We start from the raw sequence: 23,129 nt of genomic DNA on the forward strand, positions 1-23,129 counted from the left end.
CCAGGGCCTTAGAGCTTCTTATAAATCAATATGTCATTGTTTAATTATAGTCACATAATTCACTTGGCGGGCGTACTCGTATATTGCCTTTCGTTGCGAATGATGTGGCATACGCATTTGCACTTGCAACCTTTCTGAAAGATTACAGGTGCATTATGGCGTAGGTGTTAAGAGGGCAGTGCAGGCAGCAGAGCAAATAGACAGGGAGGATCAGCAAGAAGACATCGATAGCAGACACAGGAGGGTAGCGGGGGGACGTAGTGGATAGAGAGGAGTAGCAGTCATCTACATCATGACCATCAACAAAACTATTAATGAACAACAACAGTAATGATAATAAAGTGTTTCTTTTAACCCCTACTGTTCATTCTTTGGTCCGTGCTATAATAGACCAGTTGTATGCAAGTCCAGGTTGGATAAATAGATTTTTATCACTAATATCTTACATTATGCACTGCATTATTCATAGTTCTTCAATAGACTTCAATAGTCAAATGTCAGAATTTTAAAAGTACCAGTATAGTACGCACTCTATATGTCTACAAAAGGCAAATTTTAGCAATTAAAATTACCAGTCACCCTTCCTCTTTGCTTAAAAATAGTTTAATTATTAAATAATTTTTCAAAATGTCGCTGAAAAAAAAACAATCCTGGAAATACCTTTTAATAGCACTATACTAATTCCTCAATTGACCCCTTTTAGGTTAGACGTTGGTGATGATAAGTTTAAAGATACTTGAAGGAAAGGGTTGGCAAAGCAGTGCAGGAGAGAGAGAGAGAGAGAGAGAGAGAGAGAGAACGAGTGACTGTCCACTATGATGTTTTATTCTATTTGCACTGATGGCAACAGCTTCTGACAGGAAGGCAAAATGAAGACTGATAGCGCCTCATCATGACCTCTGACCTTGTTGATTAGATATGGCTGCGTGTTTGGCCAGCTGTGTTTTCCGTCAGCAGACATTATGGCTAACATTGATGGCCTGTGCCATTAGCTAGTGTAATATTCCTGGAAGCATCAGGAAACACTCGATTTCTTCAGCTGGCTGTTGATCTCGGCTCATCTGTCATCGGCAACACTCTAGCCAACAGTCGACCAACAGATTGCTAAATCAAGTCATGGATTACGGGAAATGTCATTAAGGTTTTGGGGAGGTAAAAAAACACCACAAAATATATTTTTTAAAATGTGAATCACCACTGCACACAATGAAATTTGTCCTCTCCCTTTAACCCAAATGGCTGCATATATCGGTATCAGTTGATATCGGAATCGGAAATTAAGTGTTTGGATATCGGCAAAAAGTTAATATCGGACATACCTAATCCCTAGTCATGATTATTTTGGTCAGTACTGAAATCAAAATCAATCAAGGCTTTGTATATATTGCACATTTATTTCACAGCGTGACATTTTCCTTCACAAATTCTTGGCAAATTTCCTATAAAATAGCTGAAAAAATATAATTTCTTTTGCTAATCATACAGATGCTGATCTTGTTATTATATATAGTCTGTGCTCTACTGTTTCTGCACTTTGTAGAAATGCCCTCTTATCTTTTGTCACGTTACAGTACTGCACACTTTGTACATATCATTAGTTTCCCTGCTGTTTAACAATCAAATGAATAGATTAATAATACAATAAAATACTTTATACTTCTGAATCACTTTCAGCAAATTTCAATTTTGAAATTCTATGCAACTAAGGAGAATTCCTTCAGCTGTGCTGCCTGTCAGTGAATTGAAAAAAAAAATAACATAGAATTATTCTTATATTTTACTGTTGTATATCCAATTGTTGCTCTAATAGACACATTTGTTATTTGAACACACTGTGGGGAAGAGGTTTTTGCTTCATGAAGCTATAAATACCAAGCGACTGACAGGGTGACTGACAACTGTCAAATTGATTGTGAGGGTCTGTAGACTGATTGATATTGTTGAAGACGAGGGCACTGAAGACTGAAAAAACAACACTCAACATATTTAATAATACATTTATCCAAAGACTTACATGTGGGTGAGGAGTCAATAGGAAGTCCTTCTGGGAATCAAACCCAGGACTCTCTGCTCTTAGCTTGCAGCGCAGGCATCCTAACCGCTACACTAAGGAAACCGCTAGATTTTTATTTTTCCTGTTTTAATCATGATTAATCATAATTAAGTACGACTATGGTTCAGGATGATTTACCCACAATTACCTTGTCATTAATATGAATAGAAACTGTAAACGTTTGACAACCCAAACAATAATTACCTTTAATTTTTCCATCTTATATAAAACGTTAGGTTAATAGCTCATAAGGACTCCCGTTATTTGAATGTATTTCTTGTAGAAAAAGACGAAAAAGTACTACGTGTAACAGATTGATATAATTATTGCTCATCTGAAGGGGCCAATTTGGGGATAGCTCTCGTTGGAGATCCGTTAACTTGTGTTGTGTGTACATAATTGACTTCCAGTAAACATGTCTGCTTGTCTTCATGATGAAGAATCTGGCATTTATTTGGCTTCTTCTTCTTCTTCTTTTTTGTACAGTTTCAACCCAAAGTGATGTTGATCATTCAGTCTTATGTGCCCTCTTCAAAGGAACTGCACTCCAACCAGAGTCACCATGCTAATTATCTTAAAAGAAAGGATTTGAGGATGCAAATTCACTGTACACAGCACGGCGGCACGTGTGTCTTCGTTCCCCGATCCTTTCATCTGAACATCAGAGTTGTGGTTTTTGTGTGCATGTGATTACCTTTGTATGTGTTGCTCTCAGTCTCAGTCATTTGTGTGTAAATATTTGTGTGGCAGACAGGGTTGTGTCTTTCTGCAGGATGTGGTTGTTGAAAGCCTGCGTTTATGTGTGTGTGTGTGTGTGTGTGTGTGTTGTGAGCCAGCGTTTCAGTCTTGGTCAGAGTTGTGTATCCCAGTAATAGATCAAGTCAGCCAGGTTAGGTTACAGATGGTTTGAAAATCTTTGAGAAACTTTGGGATGACAAAGACAACTTGGTGTCAGTCATGAATGTGATGAATGGATAGCAAGTAAATGGTGTTGTTGTGGCGATTTCCAGTAGGGAAAACCTCACTGCTTCCCACATAGTATACTGTTCATTGCTTTTAAAGTGGGTGCTGCCAGGGGGCGCTAAGGGCTTCAGAAAATTGGAGGTAAAATTATGCATAGTACGTACACATATATAACATATGTACAGTATATATATACACATATTTGTATTGTTGTACTTATATATGTGTGCGGTTTATATTCCGGAGCACTTCAGGAAAATAGTCTGGAAAATACGGTACTTTGATTGTGAGAAATCACATTTTAATCTATACAATACTTTGATTGTGAGAAATCAAAATGTATTGTTTTTTCTTATACAAAACTACAAATGTATACAAATTAACAATATATTTATTTGGAATGGTTGACTGATGTTGCTCAGCCTGTCAGACCAATCAAAATGCAGCTGAAAGATTTTTTTTTCTTCAAAATTTTATTAAGCAGATTTACAAAACAATCAAGTTGTACATTGTTATAACAGATCAATGAAGCAAGAAACGTAGAAAAAACACAGTGAGCGCATTGTGGTACAGTAAATACAATTCTGAGAAAGAGTTGTAGGAATAACAAACACATAACGAGGCTCAGTCGGAGGAATTAGGGAAAAGCATTTCATAATTAGTTAGTAAAGAGTTGCTTTTTTTACATAAAAAATTAGCAATTTTAGTTATTGAATTGGTACATTTTTAATACAATTTTGCATGAATCCGTACTTCTCAAATAGTGGGGCACGCCCACGTGGGGGCGCATGACTTCCGAAACGGAATGGAATATGACACGATGGACAGAAGTGTGCCTCCAGTCACTAGGTGGCAGCAACTCACACCGTTGTTTGTACAGATAAGAAAATACACATGATCACAAAATACATATTATCAATAGCATTCCAATTCGCGTGGCCGTGACACAATGCCTGCCCCCTGGTGGACTTGACAGAAAATAATTGAGAACCACTGGCATAAATGATGATAAAGTTCATCTAAAGTGTTCAAGAGCGCCATCTTCAGAGGTAACAGTAGCTGAAAGTCGTAATAGGAATAGTAGCTAAAAGATTTGTGAGTTTAAATTAAAAGAAAATCAGTGTTATCGCATTTCTTGAATCACGTGAAAAATGTTATGATTTCTATCTTTTTCCTCCTCTTTTTTTAAAAAATATGTCTAAATAAAGCAAATCACATACGTACGGCACCATGTGTTCACAACTTGAGGAGAGAAAAAATCCCGCGTGTACTTCAGGCTCCAGTCTGGAAATCAGCCATGAGAACGTGGGGTATCATGGCTGGTTATTGCCCTCAGAGCTAGTGGGCTAATCACGGTCTGAAAGGAGGAGTTTTAATGGCAGCGCAGGCTTCTCTTCTTCTCCTCTTCTTGTTCCGCTCCTCAGTCATCCTATTTCTCAGCTCCTCCCCGCTGCATCCTCACTGAGAGAGAGGGAGCGAGGGAGAGAGAGACACACACACACACACACACAACCTTTTACGCGCTGGTGCACCACGGGGTCTGCATTCAAACTGACCAGCGCGTTTTTGTATCGCTCACCGCTGGTCCTCCGCTGGAGCTCTACACGCGAAACAGGTAGGTGGAACTCTGCATCCTCAGCTCCAAGCACCGACCTGAAGTCTTATCACTGACCAGCACGTAGTAGAAAAAAAAATACAAGATGGTTTTTCTCAGATGGATTATATATTGTCATACATCTGTTTCTGTGCGTTTTGTGCCCTTGGAGTTGCTCGAAACTATCAGGCCTTTTTTTTTTTTTTTTTTTTTTACAAATGTACGCATGCATCGACGCCTTCAGATCTAACTAACGAATCTAGCGAATCTAATGAATATATCCGGTACGCATCATTAAAAGATCAGGTTTTAATCAACAGCACGCTGAGTATGAGAGAATATTAGGTGAAGAAAAACAGCTTGGGGTACTTTAGTGTGTAGTATTTATATGTGAAAGTTACTTCAGTGAAACGAGTAAAATGGAAATCAATAGTAATACATTGCAAAATGGAGGACTGTAACCAAACATGGACCGTTATGGGCATTAAGCCGTGTGTTGCTCCACCAGCCTTGGCTAGGCTTGGAGGAACGTTATACATTTAAATTAGTTGAAGCAAAGTGAAGGAAATATATTCAATATTTAATTCAATTAAAAAAAATTAATTACATTTGATTTTTTGATTTTTTTAGAAAAATTGTTTTAATTTAGAGAAACTCTGATTGCAACGCAACTTGTCAATATTGATTTTTGCCGAGAACTTTATATAACAATAAAAAAAAGTAAAGTCATTTTCAGCCAAAGTTTTATTATGAAACGCCTCTCTGGGGTGACTTGAATGAGGTACTAAATAAAAAATGGGTTTCTGTGTATCCAACTTTCTGAACAAATATGTGCATAAAAAAGATCTGTTTTTGTAGGGACTTTTCAGAAACAATGACCTGGCAGAATATGAATCTTCCTCTGTACCACACGCCTGATAACACTTCATTTGAAAAAAATAAATACATAAATATGTCAATTTGGCTGGACATATTTGGCTCAATGATTGTTTGTTGTTCTTAACAACAGTTAGCCTTACTGCTACATATAGCACATAGCTAACAACATTAAAGATTCAGCCTGTGAGTGTGAGCTTCCGTTCCTGTTCTCCGACATGCGCAAAATGATTGTTTGCAAACCCTAGCTGCTAACGACACACCTGTGTAACAAGCGTGTCAATTTGAACCTCAGAGCGGAACAACTTCTGCCAGGCCACATTAGCGAGTTGCTACTCTCTCGAGTCACCAACTTTACATTATTTAGCAGTTTTCACAGAGTTTTTACAGAGAAGCAGTAATATATGAAATATAACTGTTGTGGACGGCATACTTAATTTTTGTATATGAGCTGCATGTTTATGTTGAACAGAAATTATTACAAAGGGTTCACTCTCCTCGTATCAGGAGCAAAATCTTGCAATATTTGCAGACTCCTAACATGGAATACTCGTATTTTGGGAAGCTCGATTCTCGAGGGTCCACTGTAATCGCAAAGTGGCAAATATTCCCTGGGAACGTTTTTTCTGACGATTAATAATCCTTTTTCACCAATTCCCCCCAAAGTGCTCTGGTGCCCTCCATGGAAGGCACGACTCACACTCAGAAAATCTCAGAGTGATGGAATAGGTCGGACTCCAACTCAGAAAACTTCAGAGTGATGGAATAGGTCGGACTCCATTGGGTTTAATAGTATCAAGTTCTTTATGTATTCTTTCTTTAAGTATAGTCATATATATGTGTGTGTGTATACGTGTATGTATATATATATGCAATATATGCGTTATGTATATGTATATGTACTGTATATATATATTTATATATTTATGTGTGTGTATATACATATATGAATATGTGTATATGTATATATGTTTTTATATGTGTGTATATATATGTATATATATATGCAATATATGCGTTATGTATATGTATATGTACTGTATATATATATTTATATATTTATGTGTGTGTATATACATATATACATATATATACACACATATAAAAACATATATACATATACACATATTCATATATGTATATATATATGCAATATATGCGTTATGTATATGTATATGTACTGTATATATATATTTATGTGTGTGTATATACATATATGAGTGTATGTATGTATGTATGTATGTATATATATATATATACAGTACATATACATATACATAACGCATATATTGCATATATATATATATACATATATACACATATACCGTATATATAATTAATAATGAATTTGGTTTAAATGTGACGCTTGATTTCTAAATTGTTGTCGTGAGTTGAAATAACAACGTAATGTAACAAAACCCAACAAAGCTAAAATCTCAACAACGATGTGATGAAACGGATTTTAGGCTGTGTCTTAAACACAGTGTGGCAGTATTACTAAGAAATATGGTAATCAGCAGCGTTTCACCATCAAATAAACAGTAGAGTCCTATAATTGCCATCTGTGCTGCATGTTTCTTTCAAAATGTGTGTGTGTGTGTGTGTGTGTGTGTGCGTCATCCATCTGCAGCTCATTTTTTGAAAGCTCTGGCGGCTTGGACAGAGCTGAGCTGCAATCACAGCGATGCTAGAGGAGAGGGAGGTGATAATTCAGGGAGTGTTTGACAAAGTCTGCCTGGACTGCTGAGAAATATCACTGTGCCATCTCAGTTTCTAAATTACTGCAGCTTCACACTCACTGACAGCACAATGAGTCCGACACTCACTTCACACCAAAAGATTTTCGTCATAGGCATATCCCAGCATGCTCAGTGGATGGGTTTCCGGAGTGCACGGTGTGCCAAAATAACAAGGCCTGATTTGCCATAGTGAAAAATGTGTGTAATCTTATTTTTCATTATTATATTTTAGTAACGCAGTATTACTTTGTAAAGCTGGTGCTATTGTTTAACAATGAAGAGATAACATGAAGGGCTGACCTATGACAGAAAACCTGATTCAACTGAAAATAATCCCAAATATTTTTTTTTTAACTAACCTTGTCAACATTGTTTTTCCAATTCTAAGAATGTTGCAGACACAGACATTATGGATATTTAAACAGGCATACATTAAGGTGCTGTTGCAGATTAAATCCCATTGGATTAGATTTGATAAGAATAGATTTTTATTTACTGCACTGGATCAGATTAGATTACATCTGTTTCAGTTTTATTTTATTAATCACTTTATAATCAAACTCACATCAATGAAATTACATTTAAATAGATGACAAAGAATAATTATAATTACACTTACAATTTAACATTGTAAAAATAAAAATACATACAATTGCAAGTAAGTGTGTTTTGGTAATACAGTTTTCTATAATATATATTACATATACACATTATTATATATTATATAATATTATACATATATTATATGGTACTTATTCAACAGTATGTTTTTGGGCTGTGGGTGTGAATTTTTTCCTTTTTAAAGTAACTGAATGCATGTGGCCCCCGTTCCTCACTATTTCTACTGACTCTAATAAGCAGAACACACCTGACACTCTGACCAGCTGTCAGGAGTGGGATGGCATGATAGGTATTACTTGCCAGTATTTGACAGGTAAGAGAAATAATGTATAGAATTCAAGAGACAGCATATCTGGGCTGGTGCCATCATTTATGATCCCATTTTCTCCCCATTAATATTCACTGTGAATCAGTAATTATATAAATGCTGTATTTCTTAAACACTGACACTTCCCAGTTAGCTGCTTATGACCAGTAATAGAATGAAGCAGTAAATGAGAAAGTGGAATGTGACCATGAATGACATTTATCTCCTGTGTTACTGAGAAAAAAAATTAGCTACCCCTACAGGCAGTAAATCAAACCAACTTGGCTGTGACAGATCTCTTTCTTTATAATTCCTGTCTAATTCATACATATTTGAAGGAGGTAAAAAAAGAAGAAAAAAAAAGCCTGTATTTTCTTTATACAGTAATGTTTTTTCCAGTAATTCCAGTGGGTGACAAGAAAAAACGAGGAAGGCAAATTCCTCGTATTGACACCATTATCGTTAATTTCAACACTTTTAAAGTGTCCCTAAAAACCCACATCAAGTGTGAATACAGCACCAGTGTAACTACTATAACACATTTTGAATGTAAAAATGTACTCAGTTGGAATCAAAATTTAAAAATTTGAAAATATGTATTTAGCACATTCTAACAATGCACAATATAAAATCAAATGTTTAACTTGATCCCACTTATGTGTCAATAAATCAGGGGTTCCCAACCCCTGGTCGGAGGACCAGTATTGGTCCATGGGCCATTTGGTACCGGGCCGCAGTAGGACACAGTGAAAAAATGTACAATACTTCAGTTTTACTAATTCTCTTAATTAAAAAATAATCCAGTCATATCCCTTTACTATCTTTAATTCAAAGATAATCTGACAATGTTTCAAAATAAGTCTCAGACACTAACAAAATGAAGTCTTAAAGATGTTTTATTTTGAAAGCCTAATGATCGTTCAACAATGGCGCCGTGTTACGGCTTCTACCGGTCGACTGTTTCCAGTATACTGTATGTTCTTGCATAAGTTTAACAGTGGAACTTCTGACATTTGTGTACAACTTCAACGTACCATTATATATAGTGCACAAACGGGACATTAGTCCTCTGTTTTACCGCAACATTAGTTACAGTGCACTAACGGGACATTAGTCCTCTGTTTTACCGGCGATTTTTGTAGCCTTATGTATGAACAGTTGGGCGTCTGGGAGGACCGGGGTCACTACAGATCTGAGGGCGTCACGTCCCTCTGCCCCCTTTACTACACGGATCGAGTACAGCCATGATGAAGTGCCGGGGATTCAAATAGATATCTTGTTTCGATGATAAGTCTTTCGGGCTAAAACTCGAAAGTGGACTTTTGGACTGAATATTTGGTGCATCCCTAAAACTTTAATTATGCTTAAAATAATGTTGCTTTTTAAACTTTTTGAATTATTTTAGCAGTTTTTGACTAGCCCTGTACATGCTGTATGCTAACTTCTGCCTCGTCTCTTTTGTCTTAGGTGCAGAGAAGAAAAGGATACCATTAGGGAGGAGCAGCAGAACAATATTTGCATCCAATTCCTTTTTTCGTTATGGCATTCACCTTGTCAGAGATTATGGCCATAAGGCGACAGCAGCCACAGAGTCAGTCACGAGTGCACCGAGGCAACAAGACGGTAGAGGTGGATGAATATAGCACCAACCCAACTCAGGCCTTCACTTTCTACAACATCAACCAGGGACGATTTCAACCACCACATGTTCACATGTGAGTAAATTAAAACCTTTTTTGAGTAGTGGTGGAAAATGGTTCAACCCAGTGGTTCTCAATTATTATCTGTCTCTTGGGGACAGAAGTGTTTCACGCCAACACCTCCAACCCCAACAACACCCTCTTGAATTGAAATACTATTGAGAACTTGATAACATGTATATTTTTACCTGTACAATCCATTGTATGAGTTGCTGCCACCTAGTGACTGGAGGCTTGTTTATTATTCAAGCATTACAGCAGTGATTCACCTATGTCCAGCATGCCATATTTCATTGGACGCCCCTCACGCCCCGTCCTCTCCCTGGCACCTGAGCTTAATCCTTTCTTACCCAAACCTGCCTGAAAGATAGGTGTTGTTATTTACCAATTAGAGTCTAATGTGTTGATTTTCATTTGAATGTGTAAACACTTGAGATAAAATAATAATTGTGTACTTCAAGATGGTGACAAGGACACCCTTTAGTTACTTGTTTATACTAATATTTGAATAGATGTCAATCAAAGTCAAATGCTTTCTGATTTTTTGAAAAGTTGGTATTTGGAAAGATGGTCGTTATTTCCCAGATAAAGCTGTGGCAGGTTTAGAGGGTAAGGCAAGGCAAGGGTAGAGTCCCAACATTGATTAGGTCAGTGGTTCTCAAACTTTCTCTGCTGGGCCCTTACTTTGGTTCATTAGAAACATTTTTATAACTTTCGAAGCACCTCAAACGTGTCCATTTTATGCTAGCATAGCCAGTTTGGTCAGTCTGGCAGGAGTGAGATTTTGTGTGTGGGGAGGAGCGAGGTGCGTACGTCGCCGGGATCGAACGGGTGACAGTAAAAACGAGAGCTAGAATTGAAAATAACGGATCAGATATTCATTTTACACATTGGACAATTTGTTGCATTACGTTTCATTCATTCATTCCATCCGCACCCATTTTTGTACAACTGCTTCTGATTGGGTTTTGTTCATAAAAACACTTACATTTGAACCTCACCTAGCGTCCTGCAGTGCCTCCAGTGAATATATCCTACAGTACTGGCCATGACTGACTTTGAGGCAAAACTGAAGGAACTCGTAATCGGCTCCTTACCTGTGCCTCTTCTCCACACAGTCACCTTCACCCCATAATGTGACCCACAGTGGGAACTCACCCTCAGCTTTGGAGGTTAGGACCCTAGACGGACATCGTCAGAGATGCCTAACACTTCAGTCCCAGCCAGTGGAGCTGTCCCTAGAGGGAGGGGGATATCCTTCATTTAATTAACACTCCTCATCACCCAGTCATCCTTCCTGGCTCAGGCTATACAGGTAACATTAGTTCCTGTGGGTCGCACTGTTTCCAATGTGCTATTATTCCCAGAGGTTTGTCTCCAAAGTCACATCTCATCAGAAATGTCTGCAGTATTTGATGCCTCAACATCTACTAGGGGGAAGTGGTGGCTTGGAAGTGGTGGCTTGGTGGTTAAGGAAGCGGACTTGGGTCCGCAAGGTTTCAGGTTTCAGTGTCGAGTCAAGCCAATCTGAGCCAAGTTGCCAAAGGTATATTTGTTGTTTGGATAAAAGTGTTGCATTACATGACCACATTGAGTCGCTACGCCACCCCCTTCTTTTGACTCTTCTTGGACCTTGAGGTTTTATATTTGATGTTTTTTTGGTTTATACCAGTGGTTTCTCAATTATTATCTGTCATGAAATTTGTCGTCATTATTGATTATTTATCTCTGTCTTGGTTCATTTTTGTAGAAGTATACCATTTCAACACTTTTTTATTTTTGGGTGTTCAACCAAATAGCTCGGCGACATTTTTAACTGTCTTGCACTTTCACTCTCAACTTTCCATCTTCTTTTATTTGATTTTTCGTAGGGTGAACCCGATGTCCCACGACACTCCCAAGCCCCCCGGCTACACCCGATTTGTATGTATCTCAGACACTCACTCCCGCACTGACACAATCCAGATGCCGTATGGGGACATTTTGATCCATGCCGGAGACTTCACAGAACTGGGACTACCTTCTGAGGTCAAGAAGTTTAATGACTGGCTAGGTCAGTACCTTTTGATGTTGCTCCAGATCAGTGAGGAAGGTAAACTTCAGGAGTTATTGCTAGGCTGAGCTAAGTTGAGATTAACCAATAAAAAAAAGAGTACATTTGTAATAAAGTACTGTTACTGAGGAACTCCAATTTGAAGTTCTTCTTCAACGTGTCATTTTGACGATCTGCAGGAAATAAAATTAAACATAAAAAGTTGACTAATGATGGTGAAAGGTGCAACAACCCAGGGGAATATTTGTGAAATTTTAAGTCTTGTTTACACAAATACTCTTCGCTTTGAAATAGATTATAGACATGTTTATGTAGTAAACATGACAAGAGCCTCACACTGACTCTTCTCTGACATGACTTATGAGAGGCTGCACCAAATTCTCAAATAGATTTCCACCATCCACCAGTCTGTAAGTGACTGACTGGAAGTAAATACTACAACGTGGTGGTTTTAATTTTGTTCAGATAAACACAGCACTGTTTTGTTTATGTAGTATTTTTGGCTTCATCTCACGTTATCGCAGTACTAATAAAAACGGCTCATGTATTATTGAAACTCTCTTAAATTTAAATAACAAAGAGTATTTTAAAGTAAAAATATGTATTGTTTCTTGGTTTGTATCTCTAGCGAACATCTACATTTTAGTGATACAGGAGTAGTATATTGGTACACAAGCCTAGAGTGCCCTCTAGCGTCTGTCACATGAAATTAGTCGCAAACCCAGCTAAAGGATGAAAAAATGTGCGACTTATAGTCCAGAAAAATACGGTATATTATTATTAAAGTACACTATTATACACTATTCGTCATATATCATATATAAACATGTAAATGAAAGGAAGACCAAGGGAAATTCAAAAAGAAAGAAATATAATCAGAAAAAAATAAAAACAATCGCTAGCAAGAGACATAGAGAAACATAAGGGATGAAATAAAGGAAAACTCGAGAAAACCACAAATAGGCAAAACAGCCAGCAGCACACACCAGATAGAGAGCAGAAGGAAGAGGAATACGCAAAAAGGCAGGAAGAATGATTGTTGTAGAGAAATTAAATAGAAGGTAGAGCAAACACAGACAGATGTGCAGCTCTACACAGAAAGACAGATGGACAGGTTGACACAAGTTAGAAGGAGGGATAATTAAAAAACTTGGCAATAAAACAGACAGATGGGAACTCTCTAACAGATGGAAGATAGACAAAGGAAGAAAGGTAGAGAGTCGGACAAAACATGGATACGCCGATAGGGAACAGACAGTCTTGAGATTAGCTCGTAGCGTCAAGAATAAAAACTAAAAATGCGAATGTGAGAAGAAACAGAAGTAGGAAATGATGAAGCATCTAAAAAGCAGAAAAGTATATGCATTGTCACTAAGTCATTCAATCTCACTCGCACACTCCCGCTCAGCTACTAACTTGTTTTAACTTCCATATAATAAATATTTACTGCCCAACTGTAGGAGTTTCTTTCTGAACTCTGGAATGGGAAACTTCAAGGCAGGTGACCAGATTGGAGGGAGGGAGAGGATAGGAGGGTTTAGTGTGAATGTAAATGTGGGTGTCATCAGCATAGCAGTGAAAATTGCTATACTGATGACACCCACACCCATGACGCCTAGCTTTGATAACAAGGTCATGGACAATATGCTCATCAATAGACAGGGCTCTGGGGTTGCTCTGACCTCTCGTGGTGAATGAGGAGTAATACAAGGATTTTGCCTAAACCATGTGGTGAAGGAGCTGGTCAGAACGCTGTCAACTGTCAACTGTTTTCTAGAGCAAACTGCTTTTTAGTGAGGGAGGTATTGCGCACACCTATGCCATTTGCAGGCTCAGTACTGTCAGTGCATAGGCAGGGCTAGGCCTTGATCGCCTGGGAGTTGATCCTGATGCACACATTCCATCCACACACATCCATGTTTAAATAAAATATATCGTATTTCCAGACTATAAGTCGCTCTGGAGTATAAGTCGCATCAGCCAAAGGATGAAAAAAAGACATTTTCAGTGCTACAGGAGCAGCAGATACTGGTACACAAGCCTAGAGTGCCCTCTAGCGGCTACCAGTGTGAAAATAACAAACATGTTGAATAAGTCGCACCTTAGTATACACACCCAGCCAAAGGATGAATACAACTAATAGTCAGGAAAATACGGTATATTGTATCAGAATGCACATTGAAGCAAGGTCGGTCCGCTGAATCAAAACAGCTGAGGTTTTAAGTGTCGGATTATGTTTGTCATTCAGAACAACTTCCCATCGTTTCTCCCACGGTTAACTTAACTGTCAAATTCAATGCAGATAGTAAGCTTGGAGCTTATTTAAAATTACATTCAAACTAACAACACGTTAGCCTCAGTATCTGAGTATGAGCTTCCACTCGCGTTTTCCCACGCAGAACATAAGCTTAAAAAAGATTAGCTGCGAACTAGAAATACATATGATGAATAACAGGGCTGACAATGCTAAAAAACTGATTGATCAGTGCATCACTCCGAAACATATGAACATAGTCCAAAAAAATGGCAAACAGTTTGAAACATATGAATATAGTCCAAAAAAATGGCAAACAGTTTGGCCATTGACTTAAATGCTTACCACAGTAACGTGATATTGACCTAGCTCTAATGCCATGGCTTTTCAGAATTTGCGTTTCTGTAAATGTGGTGGGAAATTATGAAATTTTGGAGGGTTTTTTTTTTCAAGTGACAAAATCACCATAGTTTATCTCAGGCCACAGAGACCTGAGACAAAACCTGTCTCAGATGTCAAAGTCTGATGAGACGCAATTAAAAAATGCATTGTTGTGCTGTGGTGTGGGTGTGAACATGGGCTCTTGTGTTAGTGCAGCCCTTCATTTAAGAGGCTTTGCAAGTGTCTGCCTGCCATCAAAACACAGGCTTATCTGCCGAACAGTTCAGGCAGAAACTGGGAAGACAGTCACTCTGTGACAGCTGCTTTCATCTTGTCATTATTCCTCCTTCACACACCACTATTTGTCTGCTCCCAAAATTACTGGATTTCTGTCATCTCGCTTACTTGTCCTTTCTTTTTGTCTTTCTATTTACTAGGCTGGGATTGGTTGTTGTGAGAACACCACTGCCAGCCTCTCAGCTTCCTTCAAATCCCGCTTTAATTACTCATTCATATATCACTTGTGCGCAGATGCTTACGAACTCACACTGGTTAGAATGTCACAAACACACATGCTAATACATTTCAACATACTGAGTGCCAGGTGCTACTGGCAGAAATGAAAGTACATGTTGACTCCTCGTTGCCAACTCAGTCGGTAACAGCATTCCTCTCCAGTTTGTATTTTGTACATCAAAATGGCCTACATTTCTATCAGAACATAAATTGTGAGGTCTGTCAGTCTCCCTTCCCTGTGATCACACTCACCATCAGTCTCACCTGGTGCCCTGGGTTTTAGAGTTATACATATACATATATACATATATGCATACAGCCACATATACATTTATATATATGTGGCTATTATATATACATACATAGATATACTGTACATACAAAAACTCGCATATAAGTCAATTGTGACGTTTTCAGTTTTTGCAGTGGTAAAATGAACCACTGCAAAACCACAAACGTTTAGTGTTTAATAATAAAACAATAATTTTCAAGAGAAAAAGGCAGCAAAAAGATGAGATCCAGTTCAATTTGTGCAGTTGTGGGTCATGCCTTGAAGTACCGTATTTTTCGGACTATAAGTCGCTCTGGAGTATAAGTCGCACAAGCCAAAAAATGCACAATGAAGAAAAAAAACAAAACAATATGTGTCACACCAGCCAGCTAGAGTGCCCTCTAGTGTAGCAGATACTGGTACACAAGCCTAGGGTGCTCTCTAGTGGCTGTCAGTGTGAAAATAACAAACATGTAAATATACGTATTTTAATATATAAGTTTCACCTGAGTTTAAGTCATAAACCCAGCCAAAGGATGAAACAAAGTGCGACTTATAGTCCAGAAAATACGGTACATCAAATGTATATAATTTTTGTCCTCATCCTTGCCTAATTGTTAGCACTCATTCTCCCGGCAATTTCCTTTGTAACTTGCCATTGTGTAATTGTTGTGCAGTCGGTATTTGTTTACCTTGTTGCGTTTTACCTTTTTGCCTATTTTTGCTCCATTTTGTCATCTTTTCTTTAGGTACCCTGCCCTATGAAATCAAGATAGTAATTGCTGGAAACCATGAACTGACCTTTGACCAAGAGTTCATGGCAGACCTGATCAAGCAGGACTTTTATTACTTTCCCTCAGCATCCAAACTGAAGTCAGAGAACTTTGAGAACGTGCAGGCGCTACTCACCAACTGCATCTACCTGCAGGACTCAGAGGCCAACGCAGGAGGCTTTAGGATTTATGGCTCCCCTTGGTAAGTAACTGATTTAAAGTGTTGAACCATGAAAAATCGTTACACCGTATGTATTACTGTGTAAGGGCTGTCAATGTTGAGAGATGTAGCTGTGGATTTATCACTCATTTTTTCTGTAAATTGCTGTAAAGAACGAAAAATAGCCGCAGGTTATAGACGTACGTGTCACACCAGACTTACTTTCTAATTGATCTAAAAGATTGACGTTTTAGTATGAAAACATTTCAAGTAAATTGTACAAAGGTATAACTCAAAATTAGGGGTGTCCGATAATATCGGCCAACCAATATTATCGGCCCGATATTAGCATAATTATGTAATATCTGTAAGAATCGTTATCGGTTTTTCCTCCGATATTGAAAACCTGATAACGCAATGTCTGGGTTTCACCAAATGATGTGTGCCCTAAAAATAGTTTGGGGGAAAAACGGCTGTATATGAAAGTGAATGTCACTAGATGGCAGCATAGCAGGTCGCTTTTTGAATCCATTTTAATAATCAGGGACTCTAACCGCCACCTTAGTCGGCAGTCGGTTATTTACAGTATATATACATATATATACTTATAAATGTATCTATATACATATACAGTATATACACACAAAAATATTTAACTTACCCTTTTGTGTTGTTCACCATTTGTGAGTGTGTCATAATGTACAATAAATATGTTTTTAAAAAATAATGGTACTTAAGGTGTAATAAGGACATTTGCCCCTAATTCATAACTCAGTCATTAACAGCGTTATTTTTCTTTACTTTATTACTGTAATTTATTTTTTAAAATGCTACGTCTCAAGCTTCATGATAGTAAAGCACGTGTGAAATCGAGAAAGAAAAATGCTCTGTAAGCTTCCATTAAACACCGCCTGCACAAACACACACTGACACACACACACGTACATGCAAACACGGCCGTGCAAAAGTCTTACCCCTTAAAGCAATTTAACAGGTAATTTAAAGAGAAATCTCTTAAGGGAATTGACACAGTAAATGTCCTTCTGTCTGCTCTTATTCCATGAACGTATATTCAGCTATGGGGGCGTCAGACTGGGAGGACCTGATACAAAAGGGGAAAAAAGATAAAATTGTTAGGCAGTATAATTAGGAAAGAAAAGAGGAGGGGTGGGTATGTAAGTGACAAGTGTTAAAAGTAGGCCACTTCTTTCCTCCAACACTCTTCTTTTATTAATGCTCACTGTTCATTGGCTACTTTATTCAGCTCCTTAGAGAATGTCTGTGCTATAGGAATGCAGGCAGTATGTGCGGGGAAAAAAGGAAGAGATGAGTCGATACGGAAACAGAAAAGAACAGGGCCCAGAAGGGAGATGGGAGTCTCACGGAGGACTGCATGCTAATTTTATGTAGACTGAAACAAGAAGGCCCAGAAAATCACTGACTCCAGGGGTGTGTGGGATTATGTGTTTAACCACAAGCTCTACCGACACCGAAAGTGGTGATTTGAGAGATTTTAAATATATATATAAAGTATATAAAGTATATAAAGTATATAAAGTATATACACACTGCCCTCTCTATATCACAGTTCTCCTTTCAGTACATCACGGAATTTTTCTAATCCGATCTTGTGAAATTTTTGTTATTTTGTAAAATATAGCAAAAAAAACAAAAAACACCTAAAAGACATAATTTTACATATGAAAGTCTTGGCTTAAAAAATGTGAGCCTCCGTAAGGATTTATGAAATTCTTTATTTTCCTCAGTCAAGACAGGCTACTAAGCAGTAGTCTATTTTCTGTCAAATAAAAATGCATGAGGAAGAGGCGGAGATGGGAAAAAGGGAGGCGGAAGACGAGAGGGGGGGCAAAAACAATAAGGAGGGAGAAAACACTTTCTTTCTTTTTCTTTTTTTTTTGTTTTTGATTAGCTTTCGTAATTCAGCCACTATCAAACAAATAGAGTTCCAAGTAATTAAAAACATCTAATTAATTGGTTTTATAACTTTGTCTTTTTTCCGTTCCACGTGATGCGGGGGAGAGGGATTTCTGTCATTTATTTAAAGAAGGAAAAACAGGGTCTTTCACCTCCTTTTCTGTCACTCAATGCAAATCACTTATCAACAAACGGATGACTCTCTTTTATCTTTGCCAATATTTTTGTTTTGTTTTTTGACCGCACCTCCTCGTCTCATCCCTTCCTTTCTTTCTCACTGAGAAGTTTCAAATAATTGGTGTCTTGTGGGTTTTGAATGTACTAATGTCAAACTAAATTTGACATTTTGAGAAAAGCAGTGGTTTATCATGCTAGTTTAGCAACTATTATCTGAAAGATAAGGGTGGAGGTTTTTCTGTAGGGCGGAAGGCACAAAAACCAGGCCGACAGTTTTTAATAGACAGCTGTAGTCGACCTCGTGAAGACAGACTGCAGTTGGACCAGTTCCCTCTTCTTTTTTTAAATCTTATTTTCTTTTTTTTCACACTCTACCCACAGTTAATTTATTTTTTCTCCATATTTTACCCTTCTTTTCCTCCAACCCACATGCAATCTACTGCAAGTGCAGTATCATCAGAAATACCAATGTGAAACTTACCTCCAATTAGAGCCATGCATGACAGTTCTCTGTAGTCCCAAATCTTCTCCTTCTTTTTGAAGCCCATCTCGCTCACACCGATAATTGGACATCATTTAGAACAGAAAGAGACAAACAGGCTCCTCACCGCTCTTGGAAATGCAAGTTAAACAGGCTTTTGTTAGACCTTCACCAGCAGAGAGGAGTACAGTGGAAGGAGTTGTTGGGGCAGGAGGGACCTTGGCCTTGTTCAACATACTCAGTGGGAGAGGATACATGCCAAACTCCAAAGGTGTGAAAATAGAAAAATAGAAATGTACGACTACTCTGCGCTATTAGCTTGCGAGTTCAGTAAAAAAAACAAATTGCACACAAAATGTGGCTTCCTGACAAAATGGCAAGAACAAACAAATCTTCTTTGGTGAAGTTTTCACTTTCAGGGCAACTAAGCAATCTAATTAACTACCCACTAGTATGGAGTGCAAAGCAAATGGTGTTACAGAGAGGCAAAAGCGCTATATGATTTACCATATTTCCCGGATTATAAGTCGCTTTTTTTTTTACTTCCTCTGGCTGGGTTTGTGACTCTGGTGCGATTTATATATTAAAATATATAATTTCACATTTGTGTTATTTTCACACTGACAGTCACTAGAGGGCACTCTAGCTGGCTGGTGGGACTTATACTCCGGAACGACTTATATATGTTTTTTTCTTCTTCATGATGTATTTTTTGGCTGGTGCGACTTATACTCCGCAGTGGCTTATAGTCCAGAAAATATGGTACTTTGTACAAGTTGTTAGCATGACCCACATCTGCACAAAGTGAACTGGAGCTTAAGTAGTAAACCAGAGTGGCTGTCATGGCGGCACACATTAAGCAATGATTAAGGTGCATATATCAGTGATGGAACATTTACAATGCATGAAGCAAATTCTTATTAAAAGGAAAACTTTTTAGTATGGAAATACATTCATGTGATGGGAAGTGGAGAAATGACATGAAGCTGGAAAAACACCAGCACAACATATGCATTAAAAGCTAAAAAAAATAGGGATTAATTTAACATTTTTTAACATATGAAGTAAATAACAAAGCAAAATCAAGATGAACATAGAAAAAGATAAACTCAACAGTACCACAACACAGTGAACTTAGTCCTGAGTGTTTTCCCCAGATATGTATGGAAAAATGCTGACGCTCTAAAATGTAAACATTATCACTTTCAGGTTATGACGCTGCGGTGCCTAAAGTACCTGCAGTGTATCTAAAAAACACTGAATTCATTGTTTATGAGGGCGGTGGAATTATTGGATATATAATTTGTGCGTGATTCTGCCCTCGATCGCTCTTGTTACAGTCGTTGAACGATGGGCTCTTCAGAGAAATCAGCAGCAAAAATCATTGAAACTACCCTTTCTTAGGAATGACGCCGCATACACGTCTCACTGCCTGCAGTTTTTAATTTTCTGAAAAATACTCAGCATGTCACCTGCTCCACCCGCTGCTATCTGGGAGGAGAAATCAATCTTTTAGTGCCAAAATCACTGGACCAGCCCACAGCTTTTATCCCCTTGTTGCAATCTGCAATCTGGTTGCTTAATAACCCACAAACCTACGAACAATTACAATAAGAAAAAAAAAGGAAATACTGCTCATTTTATTCTCCAAGGTAATTCACAAATGTTTATTTTCTTTTATGGCAGTGGTCTTAGGTACTACCACACTGGTGTATTAGCCCTACACTTTAAGAAGCACTGTTTTAGGGTGACTTACTACATAGAGGCTTTTTAGCTGCAACACCACCCAGTTACGTAACATTAAACTGATCCGTTCATGTCCACTGACCGGCTCAGAGCAGTGACTCCACGTGATCAAGTCGACTGGTACAAAGACAATTTCAGGTGTTAATGTGAATAGAGAAAGTAGAACGGCGATGTCCTTGCCCCAACAAGAAAGGGAGCACGGTGTGGACCTACTTCACTATGATTGTTAAATGAAATGGCCAGTACTTGTCTTCAGACAAGACATGTCCTCTGTTATTGGACACATCAGCAAAGACAGTCACCATTTAGAAGACAATCAGAAAAAAAAATCCTGGATGGGCAACAACTCGTCCATAGTGTTGAAGAATTCTGTTAGGCAACTGGACATGAAATTTCGTCAAGAAGACGTTTCGCCTCTTGACCAACCTTGACCATGACCTGGATGACTGAGAATCTTCATAGACAACTCCTTACTTAATTTCCCGAACGGAACTCCCGAGAGAATAATAAAGATCTTTCTATCTCAGAAAGCCCAAATGCAGCTTTCCGAAGTGTTTGGACAAACCTATAGTGCCTTCCAGAACAATCAAGGTGCTTTGCATGAGCCTGAGTGACAGTTTTGGGGGTGAAAGAAACAGATGAAGGGAAACACTAACAGACAAAAGAAACACAAAACAGACCAAGGGAAAGGTTGAACGACAGATTAAGGCAAAGAGGTGGGATTTGACGGATGATTCAAAGATGTCCAGGGTTGGAGCAATGAGGATATTGGGTGGGAGTTCCAGAGTGTTGTTACAGCCACAATGAAGGCTCTGTCCCTGACACTTTTCAATCACGCCCAGTAACCACCCAAGACTCATTGCATAAGCGCCATCCTGAACTCCTCCCTGAACCATCATACGTAACCCAACCACCAATCAATATTTACCACTGTGAGACCGTCTGAACTTATCAAATCTCACATGGACATCAGCACATCACACCTACAAAAAGACCCCGGACTTTCTCGCAAGGTTGCACATCCACACATGTTGTACAGCACCAGGGTATCACCGAGCAGTGCTCTTAGCCCTCTCCTCACTCAAACACATCCCATTAAAAAGAACGCTCAACTCTTCCTCAAAAACTTTTGCAGCACGATTGAGAGTATTCCGGCGAGTTATTGCAGCTATCACTGCACAGCATTGCTGCTGTACTTCAGTGGACAGGAAGCCTGTGCATTGACGGTAGGCTGAGAAAAACATGTTTTGTCACAGCTGTCAACCTGCTGAAATGTGCAGTGGGGGTAGCTGGGATGTGAAACAGGGTACGCTTATTTTTGTTGAACATATTTAAAAATACATTGTGCTCACCATTCCTATTGCAGAAACTGAACGCTGACAAAAATGAATATACGACCAGAAAAGGTCAAATTTACTATTATCCAGACCCTTAGGGTGTTTGCTTTTCTTAATATCTGCCTATTCATCTCTAAAGATAGAGTTAAATGTTTGCTCATTTTATGCAGGTTATGTAAGTGAGTTAGTTGGAGGAGGCAGATTGGTCTAAGTATTATGGTTTTCTGTGTTCTTAAGTTGTAGGATTTGTTGTTCCTCTTCCCCGGTTGCCCACGCCACTGTTCTGTTATTGGAGTCGATCAATAAAAAGCAACTGTTTTATAATGATTTAATCCAGCAATTATCCGACATCCCATGTCTCTGGGAAGAATGCATATTAACAGTGACTGCTGAATGCAAAATAAAAAAACAAAACAAAAAACATCCTGGAATCTCGATCAAACAGACAAGTCAGCACCCGAGGCAGATGGAGCGCGACAATGAATATAACTGAGAGAGAGACAATCATTCTGCACGTGCATCATTTTATATGATGCTGTCATTTTGCAGATTGAGACTTCTGAATTATGTCAAAACCTTTGAAGGTTTTTGAAGAAGAAAAAAAAAAGGATTGCCTTTGGGTAATAAGTCATGTTCTACCAGAGGAAGGAAATTCTCTTAAATACCAACGTGGACAAAGAATAACTTCACATGTGCATATTTATATGTTGGCTACAAATGACATATGATGTCATGTGATTTTAATATAATTTAATGGAGATCATAGAAACAAGTTTGTAACTGCACTACCATGGATGTTTTTATAATACAGGATTTTGGGTAGAAAAAAAATGTGTTGCACCATATTCTTTTGTAATAATTATGTCCTTCATAATGGCTCACGAACATAAGTCTGAGTCTTCTGATGGCTTTGCTTGCGGAGTGTGAGTGACGCACATGCTTCCTCCCTACTGTGAGATCGCAGACAGACACTGCTTGTTGTCGAACTCTTTGCGCAGGCGCCACCCCCCAAAAAAATGCGTCTGTCTCTTTCAAAGATGTTCTAGGTGTATGCCAGACTAGTACGGCATGGGCTGACTGACATAGATTAGTTCTGGTGAAATACTGTATATTATTATTACTTTGGTTTTGGTCAAATGAGACTGTGGCCTATATATATATACATATATATATATATATATATGTATATATA

General features: G+C 38.3%; 1 protein-coding gene across 1 annotated transcript in view; it reads left to right on the forward strand.

Moving 5' to 3' along the window:
* The first annotated feature begins 3,582 nt into the window (after nt 1-3,582).
* The window catches only part of mpped1 (metallophosphoesterase domain containing 1), a 23,234-nt gene continuing 3,687 nt past the window's right edge, over nt 3,583-23,129 (forward strand). The window contains exons 1-4 of the mRNA XM_008315228.3: nt 3,583-4,631; nt 9,621-9,868; nt 11,725-11,906; nt 16,078-16,303. Coding sequence (XP_008313450.1) covers nt 9,693-9,868; nt 11,725-11,906; nt 16,078-16,303 — 584 coding nt within the window. The 5' untranslated portion in view covers nt 3,583-4,631; nt 9,621-9,692. The remainder of the gene's footprint in view (nt 4,632-9,620; nt 9,869-11,724; nt 11,907-16,077; nt 16,304-23,129) is intronic.

The sequence above is a fragment of the Cynoglossus semilaevis genome, chromosome 8, assembly GCF_000523025.1.
Source record: "Cynoglossus semilaevis isolate Cse_v1.0 chromosome 8, Cse_v1.0, whole genome shotgun sequence".
Taxonomy (NCBI): domain Eukaryota; kingdom Metazoa; phylum Chordata; class Actinopteri; order Pleuronectiformes; family Cynoglossidae; genus Cynoglossus; species Cynoglossus semilaevis.